The sequence below is a fragment of the Xiphophorus hellerii genome, chromosome 22 (genome assembly GCF_003331165.1).
Source record: "Xiphophorus hellerii strain 12219 chromosome 22, Xiphophorus_hellerii-4.1, whole genome shotgun sequence".
Taxonomy (NCBI): domain Eukaryota; kingdom Metazoa; phylum Chordata; class Actinopteri; order Cyprinodontiformes; family Poeciliidae; genus Xiphophorus; species Xiphophorus hellerii.
In genome coordinates this window covers 25,410,725-25,435,471 of record NC_045693.1, presented here as the reverse complement: position 1 = coordinate 25,435,471, position 24,747 = coordinate 25,410,725, and the positions used below count along the sequence as shown (strand labels likewise).

Below are 24,747 nucleotides of genomic sequence, written 5' to 3'. Positions count from 1 at the left end.
TTTTGATTTCTTCCTCTCCTCTTTTGGGCTGAAGAGAAACCCGTCCTGCTCGGAGATGTTCCCTCCTCCTGCCGGCTGCCGGAGTCCTGCCCCCCCCGCCCCTCTGCAGAGCTCAGCTGAAGGGCAGCTCCCACTCCCAGCCACAGATCACCGAGCCGCTCCTGGCATTCCAGCAGGACCCGGCATCACAAGCAGCAGCCTCCTCACTGCAGGAGACGCAGCTTTCTTCCACAGCTGAAGCCCAATGAGGAATATCTGAACATTTGATCTTTTTTTTTTTTACATTTAAAGTTTGATTATTTATTTATTTATTTATTATTAGTAGTGTTTTTTTTTAAATTTATTTTTATTTTTTAAAGCAAGTCATTTAGTAGCAACATGAGTATGAAAAGGAAAAAGGCTGGGCTGGTCATCAGCTGGCAGAGATCTTTCTCAATTCTGGCTCCTTGGAGAAAAGGTAAAAAAAAAAAAAATTATCTTTTAATTCCTTCCTCAGAGATATGTCTTTTACAGTCATAATTCCTCAAGGGGAATTATGACTGGAGTTCATGTCGTTTCTTTCGTCATGACCCTAAACTACCTGCAGACTCATCCTCTCTGAGCTCTGCAATGTCTCGGTAAACGCGATCCGCGCCCTGCGGTGCCTTTGCTGCTGTTGTTTCTCCAGATGACTGAGAGTTTTCACGGACTCGGTGAATGTGGCCGACTGAGATCAGCAGCTTTTCTTTTATTCATAAGAAGCAGCCTGAGGAGAGTTTCGGCTCTTTCGCTCCTATTGTTTCCACGGAAATCCATTAAAAAGCAGATTGGCGGTCATGAAAACTTCTCTGGCCTCCTCTTTTTTCTTTTAGTGTCAATTCCTACTCCCATGAAAACTGCGAGCTGCAGAGAGCACAGTTTGCGAGGTGGCTGCCACAATGTAACAAAAAGCAAAACAGATGTTGGATTCCTTCCTCCTTCGCGGGACAGGAAAGGACGGACGGCGTCAAAAACGTCACAGACGAGAAGTAGGCAGGAAAGACAGAGACTGTCGGAGCTCCAACAACCTGCAGCCAGATGTTTTCTGTCACACTGTCTGATTTATCAGGGGGAAGGCAGGTCGGTACATGTGAACTCCTGGATGACGGTGGGAGTTTGGGCCGCGTGCAGGTTTACGCCACACGCAAGTTGAAGATTGTTCACATTTAACACGGCTGGAAATCATCCCAGCATAGGCGGATCTCCCAGTAAAGAGATCCAGTTTAGACTCTACAGTAATTTGCAAAGCGTGTTCAGTTAGCCCCATGTTTAACAAAAAAACAAATATGGCATATCAGCACAAACGTATATCAAGCACGGCGGCGGAGGGTGATGATTTGGGCTGGTTGGACACGTTCCGGTCATCAATTAGACCGTGAATTCCTCCAACTGTGAGTCCCAGCAGCTGAGGTTTCGTGTCCAAACTGAGTCATCAGTGACCAACTGCAGCAGCTACTCAACAGAATGACTGAAAAAGAACCGAGGTGTCAGTCGTGGCCTATTCAAAGTCGAGAGCTCGGCCTAACTTAAGGTGCGGTGGTGGGACCGTAACAGAGCTGGGCGGAAACAAACGGCGGGCAAAGCTCGACGAACTGAAGCCGTGGTGTAAAGGAGAGTGGGCTGAAACTCCTCCACGCTGCCGGAGCAGAACCCAACCCTGACTGTTAGAACACGATTCCCTCTCTCATCCGCTCTGGTCATGAATAAAACCGGTCCAATCCTCCACTGAACTGATTGGAGCTTTAAGAAAGTAAGCAATCTGGATGTGGAGCGAAGCGGGACATGAACTCAAGCTGGGTCAATATTATCCTCTAGAAATGGTTGTTTACAGGATGGTCTCTACCAGAGCTGCACCGATTGCAGTTTTCTGGCCCGATCGGCGATTTCCGATCTTTAAAAAGCCTGACCTGGGCGTGCCGTGGTGGCGTAGTGGTTAGCGCGACCCGTATTTGGAGGCCTTGAGTCCTGTCAGCCTACTATCATATAAGGGACACTAGAGCCCACAAAAAGACCCCCTGGAGGGGTAAAAAAAAGAAAAAGAAAAAAGCCTGACCTGCCAAGTCCGATTTTGGCCAGTAAACTTTTTTTTTTTTTCACCTGAAATGCTGCTAAATATAGCAAGGAAGTCATTGATCTGGCAACACTGGGGGGATTATTGTTAACTGCAAATGTACAGACAAGACCTGGTGGGTGGGCCAGTCTGTCAGTCAAACGTCTCTCACAGTGATCGATTTTCAGACTTTTGCCACTGTAGATAAATTTGGCTTCACATGTAAATATCAGCCAATCACCAATTTTCCAAAATGAAGAAAATCGGCAATGATATGACTGATATTAAGGGGGTTCCCCGTTAATATCGACCTCATTTAGCAGCTCCAAACAGGAGCAGCAGTGGGTTGAATTTAACCCTGCTGAGCCACTGATCCTTTCAGAAATCACACATAGAGGCCAGAGAACGACAAAGTCCCAGTTTGAAGTGTTAAGTGAAAGGAGGTCAAAAACCACTTGGTCTGCACCCAAGTTCTTCCATGAGTGCAGATGTAATTCTACTGATACGCTGATTTAGCATTTCATGCCTTAGCCATCGAAAGGTAGTGGTGAGGCTGTAGAGTACTGACAAACCGTTAGCTTCTTTCACACACACACACACACACACACACACACACACACGCACACACGAGGCTGCAGCTCAGACTTGGGGCTTCATTTGCAAAACTTTAGTTCAGCTTCGGTTTTGTGTGGACGGTGAATTTGTGGGGCGTGTTATTAAACAAGGTTGCGTTCATAAAACAGGACCTTCCATGGTTTTCCATTGCTAGAAGCAGTTCGAGCTTGAAATCTCGAAATCTTCATATCTTCATCCCAATGTTTGCTTCCAACAATTCATTGCAAACGATAGATCCTGATCAGTGCACAGTGTTTCTTTCTGTGACCTAGTAATTTACGAGATTTGTACTGACTTATTTCTACTGCTGCCTGTTGCCCGGGTCAGTGCTGTAACTTCGAGGTAGCTCTTCATCGTCTCACCTGGCTAACTAAAGGTCCGACAAAATCAAAGCAGCGGTGGTTTGTGTGAAAAGCGTGCAGCAGCACACCGAGCTTCCTTATCACGGCGTCAGGTTGCTCTGCATTCCACAGCTGAGTCCCACTCAGATACCACTGTCAGATTATTTACAGTAGGAGTCCCCCACCCACACCCCCACACCTGCTGCAGAGCAAATCCCACAGATGCCTTACAGTCGGAGGCGTAGTAAATCTGCTCATTGTTGCCGCCGTTCGGGAGCCCCTTTGCTCTGCTCCACAGCAGACACATTGTTTGCCGTGTTTCTTAGAGCAAGAAGAAAGGGCTATTGTGCGGACGGCTGCGGACGGTGCAGCTGCGAGGACGACTCCTGTGTCTCCATCGTTGTTTTTATCGCAGATCACATTCAGGGCGTTAGGATCTCGGGTTTGTTTTGGGTTTTGTGATCATTTATGCTCCTTAGTTTCTTGTCTCTATTAGTTCTGCCTTGTTACTTCAGTTCCTTGCTAGTGATTCTAATTCTGTTTGTTTCTTGTGTCAAGTCCTTTCTTAGGTACTCTAGTTTTATTAAATGTCTTTGTCTAGTTATTTTTGTTATATTATTTTCCTAGTCCCCAGTACTCTTTCCCTCAGCCCCTGTGTCACTTCCTCTTCCTCTTTCTCTCTCTCCCTCTGGTCAGCCTGCCTTCTGCAGCCCATTAACTCCTCAGCCCAGATCCATTGTTCCAGCATTCACTTTCCCAGTATTTAATCACACCTCCTTCATTGACTCCTGGCTGGACCTCGACGCGGCCGTCGCGGATTCGACTCCCGGACCCGACGACATTTGCCGCATGTCTTCCCCCCTCTCCTTCCCCGTTTCCTGTCAGCCCACTATCATATAAGGGACCCTAGAGCCCACAAAAATACCCCCTGGAGGGGTAAAAAAAAAAAAAAAAAATGTATATATATATATATATATCTCGATCTATTTCGTGCGTGCCTCTGCTGTTCTGCATTTGGGTCCACCATCAACCATCAAACAGGACACAGGAAGAAGCCGGTTGAGGCCTTTTCCAAACTGTAACCTGACACAGTTGCCTGTAAAGGCGCTTCTGTTCTATGACAAGTTTAGTTCTCAAGAATTTCTCTAAGAGCGTCCTCCAAAAACATTTAGTGGCTGGCAGGACAGCGGCAGCATCGTCTCGGCCTTCACTTTGAGGGATGAGCTACTTCCATCTTAAGCTGTTAGAGGGAATTATTCCCAAGGAGCTTTTGACTGAAGCTACAATGCTCCTGCACATTCCTGTCTTATCATAATGGTGTCTGGCAGGACAGAGCAGTGCTGGGGTCGTGCATTTGCTTTGATAAGTGGAAGGGAGTCTGGCTATCATCCTCAGTGCTGATGACATTACTCTCATGATCCCAGCTACACCTCATGTTGGGGTGTAGCTGTGGCTGACAGCGTGGTTTAGAAGGCTGCTTCTATTACTGCTGATTTAATGCTGAATGCTGCCGTGATGTATTAGAACATGATGGAAAGCCATTCTTGGGTTCAGTTTAACAGCCCAGCTGAACAGATGTGTTTTAGCAACCAGCCGTTGATCAGTGACCAACACTTTTTCTTTAACCATAACTTTTGTCGCCATCACCATAAAACCCCACAAAAAATCTGATACCATTTCAAGTCCATAGTAGATGGATGGCTTTTCTTCCCTTCTACCTGGTGCTACACCTCTACAGGTAATCTTATTTTATTCCTTTCCACATGATTATGTGGAGTTTTTTTTCTTTGTTGTTATTTTACTGGGTTAAGTTCAATGTGTGGTGACACTTTACATGGCGGGGTGTGCCAAGACTACTGAGAATGCCATTACATTACTCAAATACTTCCATCAGAGCTTCTTGTCACGCTTACTACTGTAAACATTTCACTTTATTTGCAGGGGTGAGCATGACACTGACATGACACTGTCAAAAACATGACATAACATCTGTTATGAACATGAAGAAGACACATACTGGTGACACTTTTATTGCAAAGTTGACGCTTTTAATCTACTTTTATTGCAAGTTTGCATTGAAAGTGTCTTTATTTACCAAATGACACTTCATGACAACAGTCAAACATCCAAGAAGACTCCTTCATGTGCATGACAGATGTTATGTCACCTTTATGATGGTGTCATGTCAGTCTCATGCTCACCCCTGCAAATAAAGTGCTATGAAAAATGTTTACAGTAGTAAACGTGACAAGAGGCTCTGATGGAAGTATTTGAGTAATGTAATGCTAACTCTCAGTAACAGTTAGCATTAAAATCCTGTCAAATCTGATAACTGGAGGTATTGATTGTATCGACAATAAAGGACGACTTGGTGTGTTTCACTCTTACAGAAGTCCACCATTATAAGGCTGGACCTACTTCTGGTGGAGCCTTTCACTAGTGGGTTGACTTCAACCCCCTTCCTCTGTCAGATTACAGCAAGACGCCATCTTTGCTTAGAGTATTTATTTACAAATAGATAAGTGGAGCAATGATGAAATTTAAAAATGGATGTGATTTAATTAACATTAAAGCAAAGTTTTGATGCTGAAGAGGAATGCCAACATGTATCCTCATACATGTTTGTCGGACACGCATGAGAATATTGTTAAAAGGTATAATTAGTGGAATTACCTTATTTATGTCTGAACCAACATTCAAACACTTCAGCCAAGTTGTACCTCTTACTAGGCCTGTCACAATAATCAATAAATCAGTTAATCGCATGATAAATTAAAACAAACTCAATAATTTCTAATTTCATGATTTATCGTTTTTCTCTTTCTACCAAAACCTGGACGATAAAAGTCTTCAAGTCTGGAGTTTTGGTCTCAACTAAACCTTAAATTTGTTTCCTGAAACTTTGTAATAAATTCAATTTGTTGTTTCTGAAGTTTTGTGTATTTATTTTGGATATTTAAAATGTCTCCCAGTTCCCGTGTTAAATGTTCATTGGAATTTAAAGCTTGTTGATCTTTGAGAATGTGTTCCTGCAATATTATTCCATTATTACCATTATATTACTGGCAAACTGTCTCAGAACAACAATATTATCGGTTATCGCGATAACTTCTGGGACGATTAATCATCCAGAAACATTGGTTATTGTGTCAGGCCTGCCTCTTACCGTTATTCCTTTAACTTTGGGGTATTTAAATGAACTGTGCTACTGATATATATATTTTTACTTAGTTTAATTCAATGCTGTTTCGACCTGTGGTGTTTATCTTAGAGCTCGGTTAACTTTCCCAGCCTGAGTGCCAGGTTCTTTCCCAACTCCTCCTGACCCCTTTCAGCCCCTGCACGAAGGGTGTGTTTTACCTCCAGCCCTGGAGGCATCATTGAAGTGTTTTTCTCATGCGGTTTGAGCCTGAGGCATCGCAGAAGACAACAGGTCAATCCACCCACTCCTTAAACCGGGCCGAATCCACCAGTTTCGGTCTGGAATGTGAAATGAATCTGAGGGGGGAAACGGCAGACGGATGTTCTCAGACAGAAGCCAGGCTGGGGGGGTGGGCGTCTCTGATGATATATGTCGTGTGGAGCTCAGTCAAACACGCACGACTGGAAATCAGCTGTGCTCACGATTACAGGACAGAATATCTCCTGTTGGCGAGTGATGAGCATGACCAGATCAGGGGAACACCTGTGCAGCAGGCGCTGATCGCACGGAAAGGATTGAAGGGACACACGAGGATTGTGTCACAATAGCGAGAAGTCAGATCATACAGCCCGGTTGGTCGGATGACTTCAACGTGTAATTAACACGTTCCCCTTCTCAGTCTGCTGGGGTTTCACAGGAACAGACATGTCTTGAAGTCTCGTGTCAGGAAGACAGAAAAAGCTCCAAACGTCTTTGTCTGGCTTCAAGAGTGACTCATTCTTTATCCGACAATTTTAACAAGTGTGGATCCTTTTTTTCAAGGCACCAACGTCAATGTTTCCTCCAGAGTAAGGAAAACTTTACGGCAACATCTCTCCGACGCTGGAGTCTCTTATCTGTGCCCTTCTTTGCAGCGTGTTAATCTCTGTACATTATGACTTGGCTATCAGCAGATGGTAAACACTAATTTGTGCCACTGTACAGACAAACACACGTTGGACACTTCACACAATATGACCAGTGAGGTCATTGGAAAAAAGAAAAAGAAAAACAACAATCCAGCTGCCAAAGTACCAACCTAAAACGCATACAATCATTCAGCTGTTTTCGTTTTGTTCCTATCATTGGGCAAAAACAGGAAACAGGAGTTTTGTGGGCTTCACAGAATGAGCAACATGTGGCAGACAAAGCAAGAGAGAGAGAGAGAGAAATAAAACTTATTCCAGACCGCACTTTTTCTAGTGTTTGAATGAGACTATGTTATGAGTTAATGTTATGAGGATCCAAAGAAAATGCAGTTTTGAAATCAGCATCAAGTACAAATAAAAACTATTGTATAAACAAACCTATTATAAAAACAAATAATAGATGACTCTGCGTCTGATGGTGAGCTCAACGATATATTTTCTCTGGATGGCGGTCATTCATCTTGGCTCTGACTTTCTGTCCGGCGAACGCCACACTCTTGTCCTGTATGAACACCCATGTCACAAAAACAGGGAAGATTCCCTCATTGTTTTCTGTTTTTTTGTCACTTCAGTTAAATTGGGAAATGCTTCAATGTCCCCAAAGGGAAATGAAATGTTGTTGCTCATTTTATTGAATCGTTATTGTTGATGAGGCAATGAGTTTGGGCAGGAATGTCACAATGTGTGGCAGGCAGAGGCATTGAGTAGCTGTTGGTATTTAATAAAAAAAACCCCAAAAAAACAAAGTTACAAAAACACAGGAAACGCAAGGAGCCAGAGCCAAACAAAAACGGGAATTCGTGGTAAAAGAACAGCAGGGAATCTTCGGGGAAGTAATGATAACAGGAGGAGCCAGCAAAAAGTGAGAGTAGCAGAAGTGTTTAAGTCAGGGGTCTGAAACTCCAGGCCTCGAGGGCCGCAGTCCTGCAGTTTTTAGATGTGCCACAGGTACAAAACACTGGAATGAAATGGTTTAATGACCTCCTCCTTGTGTAGATCAGTTCTCCAGAGCCTTAATGACCTAATTATTCTGTCCAGGTGTGGTGCAGCAGAGGCACATCTAAAAGTTGCAGGACTGCGGCCCTCGAGGACTGGAGTTTGAGACCCCTGGTTTAAGTACTGGGAGAGGGAATGTGAAACAATGGACCTGGGCTGATTGGCTAGCCGTGATTGGAAGTGTGAGGGGAGAGAGCAGAAGGCAAAATTAGAGTTGTTTTTTTAAAACCGATAGTACCTAATTTCATTAATTCTGCTGGAAGCATCCAGGGAATGAAAGTGAATTAGATTATCATTCTCTTATTTCCACAGTCCAAACTATCCCCATACCGTCCCTGTGCAAGCATACATTACAGGCCAAAATCTGGAGGCAGTTTCTGTTCACTATGTCTGTCTTAACAAAAACATTCTCGAATCCTGTGGATTTTGGGATGTATTTACTGCGTGTTCATACGTCACTTTTGCTGATAATTCTCCTCAGTGTGCCCTCGGGTATCCACTGACGTCCCTTCATCGTTGCCAAATAAATGGCAACAAGAGTAAAGAAAGTTTTAGTTTCAGGGTGGAGAAGACTTGTGAGAGTCAAAGCTTCAACGAAAAGCAGAAATCTCAATGCTTGTGCTGCATCTTGTATAAATAGCTTGTAGTTGTTAAAGTCAGAGAAGGTTCCTGTGAACGGAACAAGGTTTGAGCAAGAAAAACCCAAATGTCTGACAACTGCTACGAGCATCATTACTCAGAAGCGACTCTTTTCATAACAGTCACATCGAGAGAGATTCCAACAATGCAATGTCTTCTCTAAAATCACATCAGAGGTTCTTTTTTTTCTGTCCAAAAAGACTCATGGTAACATTGGCAGTATTTTCTCTGTTCACAATGAATGATTTATTTGTTAATATTTGCAGTGAAAAGCTAAATCAGTGCGCCATTTCTTGATGTTTTTCATGTTCCTTATCTCTTGCTGCTTGTTCTGGCAATAAAACACAATTACAAATTTAGTCAAATGACTGGGATGATTGGGATTCGACAAGGGACTTAAATGTCTTGATATGACTTAAGACTTGTGGTCGATAAATTTTGTAGTGGTTATTTCACAAAGTGCAGAGAGATGCCATAGTATCAGTTTGTAGAAATAGTTAAATTACTTGTTGATGATAATTAAATAATTCCAATAGTTTTTCAAACTGGAACACAGTCATGTCACACTCCACATAAATGTTTAGTTGCTGTGATTTTTTTTGTGTGTTTTTTAGTTATTTCAATGAACAAATAAGATCAGAAAACACACAAGAACACATTTGAAGAGGTTTTGTTTAGCTGGAGCAGAAATAATGTTTTTTTTTGCTCTCTCTGTCTACCAGGGAAAGGAGACAGGAACGCAGTTCTGGACAGTGATGTTGTGCTGACAAAAATGAAGCTCTTAAACAACTTCAATGAAAAGTTCCGGTCGACAGAAAACTCCACTCTCTCTGCAGCACCAGTTTCTGAGCACGACACTCCAGACCCAGGCGAGGCCTCGGAGGTAAACTCCCATCCTGAAGACAAGACTCGGATGGATTCTGGTGCCGGATACCTACCCGGCATTTTCTCGGACTCTCATCTCTCCAGGCTGTACAAGTTTGAATCCGAGGACTCTGGAGTGGAACTGCCCAGCGGAGCCAACTCTCCGTCTACCCCCACAGGCTCAGAAAAGAGCTTTGCGGTCCACAGCCGAGAGTCCTCCTGTCACTGCTGTAACTTGGACTCCGACTCTACCTCCTCCCCCGATGCATTAGCTACAGAGGACCAAAACTCCAAGGAGGCAAACGGCTTAAAGAACAGCACGAATTCAACAGTGGACACCCAAGACGACGTGTTCACCGACAGAGACGACTTTGACCCTTCAGTTGTAACAGCAAAACTGTACATATGTGAGGAAATGGACCAAAGGGACGCCACAGGATTTACCTCTGAAGATGTTCGTGAGAGAACCGACCCACGTGATGAGAAAATCTCTTCAGATGATAAAAACAGCTCAGAGAGCGTAAAGCCCGCAGACGAATTCTTACCAGCACGATGTAAGGATGAGACAGACGAGGACATAAAGGCTGAGTCTCTAAGGAGAAGTGACACCAGGGACAGTCTGGAGGACTACATGGACACATGCTGCAAGCTCAGTGAGGTAAGAAAACCATTGTTTGATTATCCATCCATCTATCCAGGTCATGGGAACTCTTCATATTCTAAAGCGGACCTGATGTGGACGAACCGCTTATTTGACAACAGCCCGACTCTTCTTACTCAGAAGCCTCAGAGTCACCATGTCATGTTTTTCTGTGGGATGCTTACTCTCCGGATCTGTCTGGATGGGTCTGTGGGAGAGCACCTGGCTGCCGTCGAAGTTGCACAGTCACGTTCAACTGTTTGATGTTCATCCCAGCAAGGATGTGAGGACGTCTTTCATTACCAGCAGCTATTACAGAGAAGAATGTGAGCAAACGTTCCGCATGAATCCCCGTTGTTGTTTCACAGAGAGGGACAGATTGGAGAAGGATTATTAACAGAAGGTGCAGAACATCGTGAGTCGCGAAGGCTCTTGAAACTATGCAGAGTTTGAAGGGCTCTGTTCACGTCGATCGACGTGAAACACGAGAACCTATCGGTCCCTCGGACAGAGCCAGTTAGCTGCGTGCGATGCAGCACTTTATTGAGTCTGCTGAGGTACTGGAGATTTGACAAAGTGATACTGTTGATGATCGGCAGGCCTTTCCCTCTCTCAACCCTCCTTATTTTCCGAGCCCAGAGGTTGGCAGCCAATCCTGGTGTATCCAGTAGGTGTTGAATGTCTCAAATTACTCACATATCTACAGGGATAATGCTTCTTTTATAGCTTCCAGGAGGCACCAGAGAGTCCATTTTCTAGTATATAATTTTTTTCTATCCTAAAAATGATTAGTATAGAATGCTTAGTGACCCCCATTCTCAAATAATTAATAGTAAAATAAAAACTCAAGCCCTTTCTGTAACACTTTATTTGACGGGTTGTGCATAAGACTGACATGACACTGTCATGAACATGAAAGAATCTTTATGAATGTCTATGACTGTTGTTGTGAAGTGTCATTTGGTAAATAATTACATTTTTAAAGCAAAGTTGCTCAAAAATTTGGATTCAAAGTCCATGAAAAGTGCCAACTTTGCATTAAAGTGTATAAATTTACCAAATAATGCAAAATTGGCACTTTTAATGGACTTTTAATGACGCTTTTAAAGCAACTTTGCATTAAAGCGTCATTATTTACCGAATGAAGACTCCTTCATGTTCATAACAGATGTTATGTCGTGTTTATGACAGTGTCATGTCAGTCTTATGCACACCCCTGCAAATAAAGTGCTACAACACTTTCCACTTAGTTATATAGAATTTCTTAGGATGGGAATAAATGGATTATAAAACCACTGAAAGCGTCATAATTCAAAATCTGGATGCATTACTGAGTGCATAGTTTTCATTTTTCTCACTGCCAGGCAGCAACAGTGGTCATATGGACTTGTTTATCTCAGTCTTGGCATTCATTTTCATTGTGGTTAGTTTGAACTTAGTTTAAAGGCTGTTTTCTTTGTTTATTGACTTATTGACCTCCCAGGCTTAACGAATAAAGAAGACACTTTCCAGCTGGGATCCACAGATGTTCTATATACTCCCCGAGTGTGTCTTGGAACAACTGAAATGGAATGAGGGTGTTGACATTAACCATTTCGCCTCTGATCTGGAGATCACACAGTGGGTTAGTAGCTGTGAAGTGGGGGCCCGGAGCGAGCGGGGCTCCGTTCTAACTAGCAGCTTTACTGTCAGTGATTCTGCTAGCCTCCCCAGAGTGAGCCCGCATCGAGCCCAGATGGGGTTGGTCCAATTAGCTGACACATGACGCTTAAAATAGGGCTTCTCTCTCCACGGCCGTATTTTTGAAACACAGTTATGCCCTATAAACAGATTGGAAAAGCGAACTGTTTGCAGAGCAACTCACATATAAAGTATAAATAATTTAGTAATTAATTATTATAAGAGTCCTACAGATTTAAATGAATCCATATCCTTCTTTGGAAGCGTTCAGATGTGTAAAATATTCTGTTTCGCAGCATAATTAATGTTCAACGACTGCTTTGGATTTCTTAAAAAAAATCAGGTTTCTGTGAACTGATTTCCCAGCAGTGACGGAACATCCAGAACATCCAGAACATCCAGCCCACAAGAACAAAACAATTTGAAATTTTAACAATATGCTTTTTTTGTTTTTTTCTTTTTGAAAAAGACCTAGCATCCCAATTGTTTTTGTTTTCACGGCTACAGCAGCTATTGTGAAGGCTAAACAATACAACACTGCAAGCAAACTCAAGAATGACTTCCTTCCTGACTTCATATCCGAGGCCCATAGCAACAGCTTCTCTGATATGGAAACGTCACTACAGTTATATTTTACAAGGATACACATTTCCCATATTGTTTTTGATCCAGGTGTCCAAAGTGTGACCCGGGGGCCATTTGTGGCCCTTGGAACTATTTTGAGTGGCCCACTGAGAATGCTCCAAATTTGACCCTCCAGGAACTTTTTAAAAAAAATAATTTTTAGCACAAGAATTTAATTCTTTACAAATTTAATTTCTTCTTTAGTGGGAAGTGGAAGGCACAAAGTATTTTAATTATATAAAAATATTTTCATTGTAACCAGCAACTTTTTACTTTTAAAAAAAGACTACATTTATTCTATTAATCATTTGTATTTTAAGAAAGTTTTTCTTTTTGTTGCTGGGAATAAAATAAGAGATTTTCTAGCCCATACAAACTGAGAAGCCATAAAGTTTGGAAACTGTCCACCTTTTGTTAAGACAAAACACTTGTCACTTTGTTTCATTAAAATATTGCATGTTTAATCAATTAACAAGTACTTAAAAAAAATTGCTTTGTGTTTCAAATCAGGAAAGCAATATGGCCCCCTGAGTATTTCCAACTTTGGGTTTCTGGCCTGCGTTGCAAAGAGTTTGGACACCAATGATCTGATGATTAAAGCAGATATTTTAAGAAGAAATGCCTTTAGAGAAGAGGAAGGACCAAAAAAAAAAAAAAAATCACTCAGATTATTTGGAATAGTTATTAGACAGGAGTTAGTGGTGTGTCAACCAAAGATAACGTTGCTGATATAATGTGAGAATTTAACATTTCTAGTTCCAAAACTTCTGCCTGTAAGTAGAAGCAAATAATCCTTCAGACATGTTGAAAACTACGGCATTAGCACTGAACTTTCCCACATGTTGCTTATGTTTAAAACCTCGACCAAGTCGCTCTGTTGTGACTGCATTTCCTTTATAGTACAAAGTGTGAGATAATATTGTAATAGTATTGCCTCATTGTTATCTAACAGACACTTCAGCGTACAGCGTGTCTGTACTGTGATCTCCACAAGTGTCCGTCTTCATCCGGGTTGCTTCACGTCTCATTTCTGAGCTGCAGCTTTGGGTCTGGTGGTCCCCTCAGAGGTTCTGTCAGTGACAGCCCCATGACTCAGCGCAATTAACTGGAGGCTTGAGGAAGCAGAGCAGGGTGTGTCTGTTTGTTTTGCACTGGGATTGCTCACTTTGCACAGAAAAGACGCTCCTCATTACTCCTCATTCCTGGTTCCGAGCAGTGGGTCCCGCAGTGGTCTCTGAGGAAGTATGAGCAGGACTGGTGGGAGACCCAACACTCCTCAAATTATGGACCCACACGCACTCACTTTGCCTTTTCTGCTGGAAGGAAAAAGTCCTGGTCAGAAGTTACTCTACACTCATCATGTTCATTCTTGGCCATTATTTGTTTAGTGGCAAAAAAATGACACAAAATTCAACTAAACCCTTCTAAATGTTTTTAAAATATCCTAAAACCTGGTCCATGACAGAATCCCTAGCAACGTAAGTGAACTTCCTGCCAAGAAGAGCGGTCAAGGGTCCAGTCACAATTAAGCCAGTAGCTTGTCAATAACTGCAAAAGGTTTGTGGCTCCTTTACAACTTACTAGATAACCGCAGCTCGATACTAGCAGAAAGTATTCATATTCATGTACCAGTCTGTGGTGGTGAAGAGAGAGCTGAGTCAAAAAGCAAAGCTCTCGATTTACCAGTCGATCTACGTTCCCCTCATCGATGGCCGTGAGCTTTGGGTCATGATTGAAAGAACGAGGTCACAGATGCAAGCAGTCGAAATGAGTTTTCTCCGTAGAGTCTGGGCTCTCCCTTAGAGATAGGGAGAGAAGCTCAGTCATCCTGGAGGGACTCAGAGTAGAGCCGCTGCTCCTTCACTTCGAGAGGAGCCAGTTGAGGTGGCTCGGGCATCTGGTCAGGACGCCTCCCTGGTGAGGTGTTCAGGTCCCACCTGGAGGAGGCCCAGAGGAAGACCCAGGACACGCTGGAGGGACAATGTTTCTCGGCTGGCCTGAGAACGCCTTGGGATTCCCCCGGAGGAGCTGGAACAAGTGGCTGGAGAGCCTCCCTACTGAGGCTCCTACCCCCACGACCCAACATCAGATAAACGGGAAATAATGGATGGATGGATGTATTCAAATATCTGAATCTAATGTATTATTTCAACCTTGTGTGGATTAAGGAAAATTCACTTGAGAAACGGACTTGCCTGTGAACAGAGAAGAGGTTCTGGGCTGTCATCAGACGTGAGATCCTGTTTGATAAAAATGTTTTTTAACAGAAGGGCTGCTTCCTTTGTGTACTTTCATACGCACGCAAACATTTAAATGTTTTTGAAGGCGCCCCGTCGTTGTACAACACAACTCCAGCTTCAGCACCATCAGCATAGGAAGCCTGAGCTCATATCCTGCTTTTGTTGGGTCAAATTTAGGAATGTTGATAATTGGATAAATATTTGCTCATGATTTCCTCTTATCGCCTAGAGTGCCTGTGTTCAGCTGGTGCGACCACCACGAAGAGAAGATTTTTTTAAAGTCGAGAGAAAAGGAATTTATTTTTTAATTCAAAGTGAAACACACTCCCAGATCAACGGTTTTGCTGATAAACTGTCTAAATAGGTTATTTAAAGTTTATATTTCTATGCAAATTTTGACATTTTGCACTGGAATACTTCAATGCTTTGTTTAATTACTGGCGGATGTTGCTGAAGCACACTCGTCCTTACTCGGACTTTCCCCACCGACGTGGGCGCCTTCCAGAGAAAGACAAAATTTAACCAGACACTTCGTCGAGGTGATGTGAAGAATCGAGCGCGTTAATACACTCTAGACCCGATCACTCTGACTTATCTATTTCCAACTTTGGCATAACTAAGCAAAACTACAACAACAACAACAACAACAAAAGTCAGACTCACAAAACCAATTAATGAGAAAACATGACTTTGTAAAAAATCTTTTTTAAATACAATAATATTTTCAACAAGTTACATAAACAGTAACTGAAAGAACAAACATGGTTTAAGGAAGGTAAAAGAGCAAAAGTTACAAACAGGAAAAGGTTAAATACAGCAATCATGACCTTGTTCAGCAGTTCCACAGCAAATGCGGTGATGTCACCTCCAAGAAAACGTGATGGAGAAAAGAGAAAAATTAACAGACCGAAAAATATAACCCACAAAGAATATTAAAACATCTGCAGAGCACCGGGAGAGAATACATCAAATTTTTCTTTTGCACTCCTAGACACACAGAGTACATTAAAAAATGTATGGAAGGGCTAAAAGTGGATTTTGCGTATGAACCTGAAAGGTCTAATTTCTCACCTAAAAACAATTTCAAAACTTGTAGGACCAGATTTGTAGTGATATAAACAATTTGTAACTTTCTGCACTCCGCTTCACTGTAGCTGGTGGCGCAAAATTTTTTTTACTTTCCCTTCCGGCATGGGCCATAAAAAAAAAGAGCAGATAAGACAAGACTTAAAATTTCTTTTTTTCCTTTTACATTTGGTACGCAACACATTTGGAACAAATAAAAAGCCATTTTGTCTGACTATAAAAAGTTTGATCTACATCAAATGTGTTGCTCTGTGTGGCAGATAACTACCACTACCACAAGTCGGAACAAAACACCCCCATAGTGGAACATGGAGGTGGTAGTATCGTGCTATGGGGATATTTTTCTTCAACAAGGTCGGGGAAGTTGGTCAGAGTAGATGTGAAGACGGATGGAGCTAAATGGCCCTGTGTGCTGTAAAGCTATAAATGCTCTGTCTTCTTCCATGTTCACTTCTCTGTTTTTGGGAACAGTCGGTCCATTTTGAATCCCCTCCTTTCATGTTGTCTTGTGGGTGTCTGTGATCTCGTCTGATATGCACACATTCTGTTTCTGCAGGCCCAACAACAGAGATCCAGTGCTCTGGGCTCGGGCTTGGGCTACCTGGAGCACATCTGCCAGCTGCTCGAAAAAATTGCTCGTCTGCAGGAGGCAAACGTTCGTCTGCAAAGGCAGGTCTGCAGCCTGCAGAGGGACGGCAGGATGAGAAAAACGAAGGAGGTGTGTGAATGTTCTCTGATTCCTCTCAGGCTGGGTTTGAATCCCATGAAGTTTCATGCAGAAACTTCATGTCTTTCTGCATGAAGTTTGCATGTTGAATTATGGCTGGATGAATTTTACGGTACTTAGCCTTTAGTCGAAGAAAAAAAAAATGGTATTAGTTTTTTTCAGTTTTTTCCCGATAAAAGATAAACTCAATAGCTTCTAAGTTTTTTATGGCGTTTGAAAAGAAAACTACTGAACCTACTTTATTTTTTCTAACAGCGTAATATTCATTATGTCTAATTTTCTACATTAGATCATAGCTGTGTTTTGATTTGGACAACATTTTTTCTTTTACTCCCATGTCTATAAAATTTAAATGTAAATATGTTGAGCTTTAATCTCTTTTTTTCAACACTCACTATATGCTATATCACATATAAATGAAAGTATGTATATAGTTTCGATTAGGGGTGCATCGGTTGCAGTTTTCTGGCCTTTTTAAACATCGTCTATTACCGACGTTTAAAAAGCCTAATCGATTCTGACTTTGGATGATACATGTTTTTCTTTCTTTCTCTGAAATGTCGTCATCCTGCGATACAGCAAGGAAGTTGTTGAGTCGGGTGACTATTGTTAACTACAAACGTGCAGACATGACCTGGTGGGCCGGTCTATCGGTCAAACCTCTCTCACGCGAGAGCAGAAGAGGACAGTGGTTGATATTTAGACCTTTGCTGACGTAGATAAGATCAGTGGATAAGATTAGCTTCACATGTAAGCACTGACCAATCTCTTGATAAATCGGTGCTCCCCTAGTATTTAAACTTAAAAAGTAGTTCTATTTTGCATATGAGACCTGAAAAAGCTCTGAGGCAAGAAAAGCTACGTTATTCTGTTATTTTTCCTATCTCACTGTGTGTGTGTGTGTGTTGTGTCTATGCAGGAGTGTTTTCAGCGGTATTGCAGCTGTGGCTCTGCCACGTTGGCCTTCCAGAATTGGCAGTCGAAAAGTGACTTTCCGTCTCCGAGTGGTACTTCCTCTGATCTGTCCACCATCCCGGAGGTCGGCTGGCACCCGCTGCTGTCAGCCAGGAAAGGTAACCTGAGAACACATCCTGGTCAGGAACTGATACGACACACAGTGAAAGACAGCGGATTTGTGGAATAAACCTTACACCAAATAATTTAATAGCGCCAATTCACAACAAATGTCATCTCAAGGCACGATGCAAAAAAAAAAATAATCATTTCAGTTCAATTTCAAATTATAAAGCAGTTCAGTTAAACTCATGATTTTTCTTTTTCTTTTTTTTTTTTTTTTTACAAATTAATTACTAATTTTATAATCTACTGAGTCCAAATGTAGCAGACTGGACTGACTTTAACCTGTTAGCTTTATAATGGATCTTTTTGAGATTCTTAATTAAAGGTGTCATTTTTTTATATTTGATTTTTGGCTAGATTCCAGTTATGTTACAAATCCTCCTTATGAAAAGCCATCAGCAGAGCACTGGCTGCTGTTGTAGCACAATGAGGCCATTACTTTATCTCAGCCAACGCCATGTTTGACTGAAACTGATTTAGGAGTGGCCATGTCTACATGGACGTGGGGGAGAATACGTCTGCAGGTATCCTTTAGCCCCTCTCCTTCACACTGATCCCTTCCTTCTCAACTCACAATAAGCAGAACTGAAACCCAGACGGCTGTTTCTGCAGTCCACCCTGATCACCTCAGAGTGGTGTCATCTCAGGGGAAGGGCACTCAGAGGAAGCATGGCCAGGCATCAAATAAAAACGAGCTCATAATTCATGACTAGCTACCACGTTCGTCTCCCAGAGCTCGATGTGTGACAGGCGGAGGAAGAATTGCTCTTCCTCTAAATATTACACAGGCCTCTTCATTGTCTTCTTTTAAAGTCATTAGTTAACACTTACTTACCTGAGTGGAGTTGGCCTCCCGCCCCACCCTTTTCAAATCAGACAAAAACGGTGTCAGACGTTTGAGCCGGTTTGTGCAGCAAAAGTTTTCGTGTGTGGCGCTTTCATTTTAAAGATATTACGAAATGTTTCCAGAGGTCATTAAAGTCAACCAGGCCCAGCCCCCACCTTCTTCGAATTAGACAAAATTGATGTCAATCAACTCGACTACATTTGTCCAGCGATTATGTTTGCTTTTAAAATTTCATTAATATCTTCAAAGCCAAAGCAGCACAAACATAGACAAGTTGATTAACATCAATTTTATTTGATTTGAAGAAGGTGTGGGGGTGGGGGGTGCTGGTTGACCTTTAACCCTCTATGGCATGGCGTTGCCCTCAGGCAACAAACCACATATCTGTACCTCACATTGCTCCTTTATTTTATTTTTTGGGGGGCATGATTTTTGACATATTTTTGTCCGAAAAAAAGTTTTTTTATGAATATAGTTTTTGTTTGATTTGTATTTCATTTCTCATAATCAGTGTAGAAAATCTTGGTGTTCTAGACCAATGTTACCCTGAGGCAACAAACCCAAATCTGGTTCCAGGAGGTGTCAGAGTCCGATTTTATGATTGACATGTAATTAGGGACCACCAAGCTCCCAAAGAATGCAGGAAAATATTTTTTCCCCCAAAAAATAAAAAGTCATGCCATAGAGGGTTAATGACCTCTGGAACTTCACTCAGGTCACTTACTTTTGTCAAAAGGCTTTAATATTTGAACATTTGTCTAAAACTTTAAAAGTGCTATACAAGTAAAGTATTATTATTGTTAGACTGTTCATTTTTTTGTTGTTGCAGTGTTGCTGTATGAAACGTTCCCTGTGTGCATCAGACACCACCATGACAGAGTCAGCCATGTTGCGTCTGCGTTGGATAACGTGTTGGGGATGGCGTGGGATGACGAATGAGAAGAGTCAGTAACAGAAGTGTCTTATCTGTGATTAATACTTCAGGCATGAGTAGTGAGGATTTGTCAGCCACCCCAGAATGGAGGAGAAGCCAAAACCAAAGGAGCTACGCCGAGAGGGAGCCCCATCACCATGGAGACGGCACAGAGGGGAGGAGTCCTCCGACGGGCCGCGTGAGTCTGCATGTAAACAGATCACAGACGTAATTCTTGATGCTGCATGCATGCATGCATGCATGCATGCATGCATGTATGCATGTATGTATGTATGTATGTATGTATGTATGTATGTATGTATGTATGTATGTATGACTGTACTGTACTGTACTGTATGTATGTATGTATGTATGTATGTATGTATGTATGTATGTATGTATGTATGTATGTATGTATGACTGTACTGTACTGTACTGTATGTATGTATGTATGTATGTATGTATGTATGTATGTATGTATGACTGTACTGTACTGTACTGTATGTATGTATGTATGTATGTATGTATGTATGTATGTATGTATGTATGTATGACTGTACTGTACTGTACTGTACTGTATGTATGTATGTACACACATAAGCTGCCATAAACTGTAGCCGTAGGGCCAGTGGTTAGCTAAAGCACATTTAAAGACAGCTGTCCTACTGTTGTGTGTCTTAATGTACAGCTCAGTGAAAACTACATGTGGGGCCGAGTCAAGGACCTTGTGAGAAAAAGTAAAGGGAAGAACCAGAGCGGACTGGGACTGACGTCTGCTTCACTGAAGTTGTCTTGTCCTCAGCTCTATAGGTGAGGAATATTCACTGCATTCTTTATGACTGTTGTATCTCCATGACCTGCTCATGTGTGCCTAAAACTCCGATTTGTCCTCTCATTGACACACTAAAAGAACACATTGTTCTGTCCAAACTGTGAAGTAATAGAAGTTGGTAGCACGGTTGCCTTGCAGCAAGAAGGTCCTGGGTTCCACTCCTGGCCCAGAGGTCTTTCTGCATGGAGTTTGTATGTTTCTCCCTGTGAATGCGTGGGTTCTTTCCGGGTACTCCGACTTCCTCCCACAGTCCAAAATTATGACTGTTTGGTTGATTGGTGTGGGTGTGTGCGTCCATGATTGTTAGTCCCGTCTGGCATTACTCTGACTGACGATCTGTCCAGGGTGAACCCCGCCTGTTGCCTTCCAGAGATAGGCACCAGCAGCCCTCCCGACCCCACAAGGGAGAAGAGTGTAAGATGATGGATGGATGGATGGTAGACATTAAAACACATTTAGCACTTTGCATGATTTTTTAAAAATAATGACACTTTAATGCAGAGTTGACACTTTAAATGGACTTTCAATGCAACTTTTAAAGCAACTTTGTATTAAAAGTGTCATTATTTACCCAAACGACACTTCATGACAACAGTCATAGACATTCATAAAGACTCCTTCATGTTTATGACATGTCATGTCAGTGTTATGCACACCCCGTCATATAAAGTTTTACCAAAACGTCAGTCCTTGTGTAATCTCTCCTACCATCATCTGTTGGGACAGCAGCCAGGTACTAAAAAACGCTCAACAAACACCGATTCTGATTCTGGTTCTGTTCTGGGCACTGCTCTAGAAACTCTAGAGACGATGATGAAAAGAAGAATTCTTGATGAAATGAAGAAAATTACAGACAACTTTGACCACTTTCTTCATTAGAACGTCTTCAGTCAGAGACTTTTGACTGTAATACTGACTGCTACAGGACATCATCCTTCCTGCCCACAACCACTAACATCTGCAACGACTCTTTGAATTACAGAAACCGGTAATTTCTCTTTGGGATCATCAAGTATTTTCAAACTGAATTAGAAATAACCATACCATAATCATCAGATAAATTAGCTGTTGCTTTGAAGTAAGTGTGTTTATTGTGCAGAACATGACGACTTTCTGCATTCTGCTCTGAGTAACCTGTGACGTTTGCTGTCCTGCTGTTCATTTTGCCATCAATGCTAACTGTTGTAGCTTCAAACATTCCTTTAAAAAAGTGATGATGCGGCTAGAACTGTGTATTTTTTCCACAACAGAAGTCCAAATAAATTTGCTTTAGTATTTTTTTTTTTTTAAATTTTGAATTCAATATTTCTCCGACGTGACTAGCTGCTGCTGAAATCCCCTTAAAAGATTTGCTTATTTCCTTTGTTTGCTAAAAGAAAAGCAGTTTAAAAAAGCAGAAGGAATGTACGTCATTTGACCGCAGTTAATAGAAGAAGGCATGGGAGGACGAAAGGCATTCAGCTGCTTGTGGGCTGCGAACAGAGATTGACAACTTCCTGGCAGGTGGAGACAAAAGCAGCTATTAGCTTGATTTTTCCTTGCGAGGCCAGGAGTTTCAGTAAATGTGAACTTTACTGTACTTTAAAGCTTGGACAGCAAAGATGTCTCATAGAGGATGGGAGGGCTGCTGGCACTCTCTCTCTCCTGCCAGGAATTCAGTCCAAACTCAGAGAACCAAAGGACGGGGTCAGCGAGTCAGACTTTAGGTATGCTCAGAGAAATATTTCAACCTGGTGAGACATAGCTGCAGTCCTGGACTCATTAGAAAGGGCAGCATCCGCCTGCTAAGTCATGCATGATAGCAGGAGGGATGCCAAATTAAAGAACAGTACCCTGCAGTTTAGTTGGGTATTTATACAACAAATTTATTATCAGCTTTCAGCCGAGTTCTTGAGCAGATGGTAAGAGTTCAAGCGCAATTTGTTTTTTTGCGTTTAGACGACGTGAGGATGAACAGCAACAGATAGCTTTTGTTAAGATTTTGGTGTTAACCCCAAACATTTTCCTTACAGGCCTGCTGAAGAACAAGCGAAATGTCTTACCAGAAACAGGAACTCCATGATTGTCTTGGGCTACCAGAACAAACAAGAAGACATCTCTTGGCTTTAGTAAGCATCCGGGTAGTTACACATTTATTTTTGTCTTTTCCATGTCTGAAGAAAACAGCAATAAGCCATAGTCACTGGCTGTGTGTTGGAGAACCTATTGGGAATAGCATCCACAATTACCAGTGGTGTTCCCCTAGGATTGGGCCTTGTGCCCCTTCTTTTTAGAACATGTTTTATTCACCTAGACCTTATGCAAAGGAACACAATATTCATTTTAACATGGCACAAAGACAAATCTGTCAGCCAACCTTAATTCTGTGATTGGAGGTGGTAGGATCATGGTGAAGGCCTCTTTTTCATCCTGTGGTATTGGTCCATTGCTTAAAGTTGATTGAAATCTAGATTAGTAAAACTTGGAGATAGCTGACTTACCCAGCACACATCAGAACTTTTGAAACAGATAAGCATGACAATATTAGGTTCTGAGAATAGCCTCAACCTCAGCCCAATTGAATATGTATCTATGTATTTACATATTTACCACTTTTGTGACAGAATGGTTGAAATAAATCAATGTGGAAAGATTTCCAGTCCCGGGTTCTTTGTCAAACCCATTGTTCAAACAAGACACGGCGTTACAGATGATGAGATGTTTTCATCGATCTTGTATAACCTGTATCCCACACACGCCCACACACAACCAACAGTCGCATTACATTTCAGTTTGATATAAATGTCTGTTGTTATTCTTCTTCTTTGTCTTCTGTTAACATCAGATCCAAATGGGCTCACGCTGAGAAGAAGATATCAGGAGGTTCTACCAAGAAACTCTGAGACTTTAAAGGAAACAGAAGAAAAGAGAAGAGGAGTGTGAAGACAGAAGACAGAGGAGAATGTTGAAAGAGATGACTCTGGGACAGTGACATCAGAGTGTGTGTTATACTCTGTCCAAAGAAGAGTGGGGCGGTACCACTGCATTGTGACATAATATATTTTCTTCAGAGTGTAGAGTTTTTAGCATTCTATTATCGAATCTAAGCTTAAATATCTTTATAATCTTTACATTTGGTATATGGTAAATACATTACAGACAAACGGCAGCTGTTTTTGTGTACAGTGCGTGCATGCGAAGCATTATTAAAGGATGTGGGAAAGGGATTTTCTGTTGCGACGTTCTCAAACAGGTCGGGAAGAGTTCAAAAACGTGCCGGATAACAACCAGCTGCTATTTTTTTTTTTTTCCTTATGTAACATTTTCAAAATGTCAACAAATACATTTTTAAAGGTTATCCCACGATGCACCTGTTTCAGTATTCTTCTCATAACCTGGATTCAGTGAAGAAGAGCCACACCTGGTTCTATTTCAGATTCACGTGCCATGCGTTGGTCAAATAATCCTAAGGTTTTAAGAACAAGAATAATGACTTATTATTATTCTTGTTACGATAATAAGAACTCTCTCGTAACTCTGCACCCCTCCAACTCATCTGAAAATAAAACTAAGAAGTGTGCTGCGAATTTAAATCACTTCTCATGGCTTTCATTCAGCAATGACTTGTCCACTGGTTTCCCCACCTGAGCTGTGGATCTCTGCAGCTCCTCCATTGTTACCATGGCTAGTCTCTCTACATTTGCTAGTAGGTCTGAGAGTGTGAGTGCATGGTTGTCTGTCCTGTACAAGCAAAGGATAGATGGATTTTATGTGGCATATCAGAGTAAAGGGGGTTATATACTGATGCATGCCACACTTTTCAAATTATTTAAAAAACACATTGAATATCATTTGTCACCTTTATTCTTTATATTTGTCATTTAAATCCCACCAAAAATGAATACAGATCTGGAAAAAAAAATTTTTTTTAATAGACCATTAAAAATGATCGGTTTCTCTGATTTTACTTTTTACAGGTGTAGGTTTGAGTAAAATGAACATTATTCTTTTATTCTATGAACTGCTGACAACATGTCGCTGAAACTCCAAGCAAAAATTTGCAGGGAACTTTTATGACAATCTGGTCTTCTAGCGGTTTACTGCACAGACACTGTACAATTAAATTTCATGTGCTGCTTTTTTTCTTTCTTTTTTTTTTTTGGTCTTCAAACATGACAAATGGAAACGGATTACAAAAATAATTTCACACTATGGCATAAAAGATAAAAGGGTAATGACGTCATACGATTTTAGGGATAAACGAGAAAACCTTTCATTGACATTACAGAATGAAAGATGAAAGAAAGCAATGATGGGAATGTGGAGAGTAAATGGTTTGTTTCCTTAATCTGCAGAATGAAATTGAAACGCTTTTCAAGATAAAAAAAACAACAACAAAACACAGTACCCTCTGGTGGTCAAAGTAGGGAATCGCATTTTAAATGCCTCCGTAAAGACAGCCAGCT

The 24,747-nt window shown here is 41.7% G+C and overlaps 1 protein-coding gene across 2 annotated transcripts; it reads left to right on the top strand.

Moving 5' to 3' along the window:
- Positions 1-132: 132 nt before the first annotated feature.
- On the top strand, positions 133-23,874 carry LOC116713734 (uncharacterized). Of its 2 annotated transcripts, none has more exons than XM_032553971.1 (8): positions 133-457; positions 9,492-10,291; positions 16,460-16,621; positions 17,550-17,703; positions 19,542-19,669; positions 20,159-20,280; positions 22,315-22,410; positions 23,127-23,874. In XM_032553971.1, coding segments are annotated over exons 1-8 (1,542 nt in total). In that variant the 5' UTR covers positions 133-378; the 3' UTR covers positions 23,128-23,874. The 2 variants fall into 2 exon arrangements, with proteins under 2 accessions (XP_032409862.1, XP_032409863.1); XM_032553972.1 differs by having other exon boundaries at positions 22,315-22,422.
- The last annotated feature ends 873 nt before the right edge of the window (positions 23,875-24,747 follow it).

Coding starts and splice junctions, on each gene's coding strand:
- LOC116713734 (XM_032553971.1), top strand. CDS start 379: ATGAGTATGAAAAGGAAAAAGGCTGGGCTGGTCATCAGCTGGCAGAGA. Junction 16,622..17,549: donor GGATGAGAAAAACGAAGGAG/GTGTGTGAATGT, acceptor GTGTCTATGCAG/GAGTGTTTTCAGCGGTATTG. Junction 17,704..19,541: donor GCTGCTGTCAGCCAGGAAAG/GTAACCTGAGAA, acceptor TTAATACTTCAG/GCATGAGTAGTGAGGATTTG.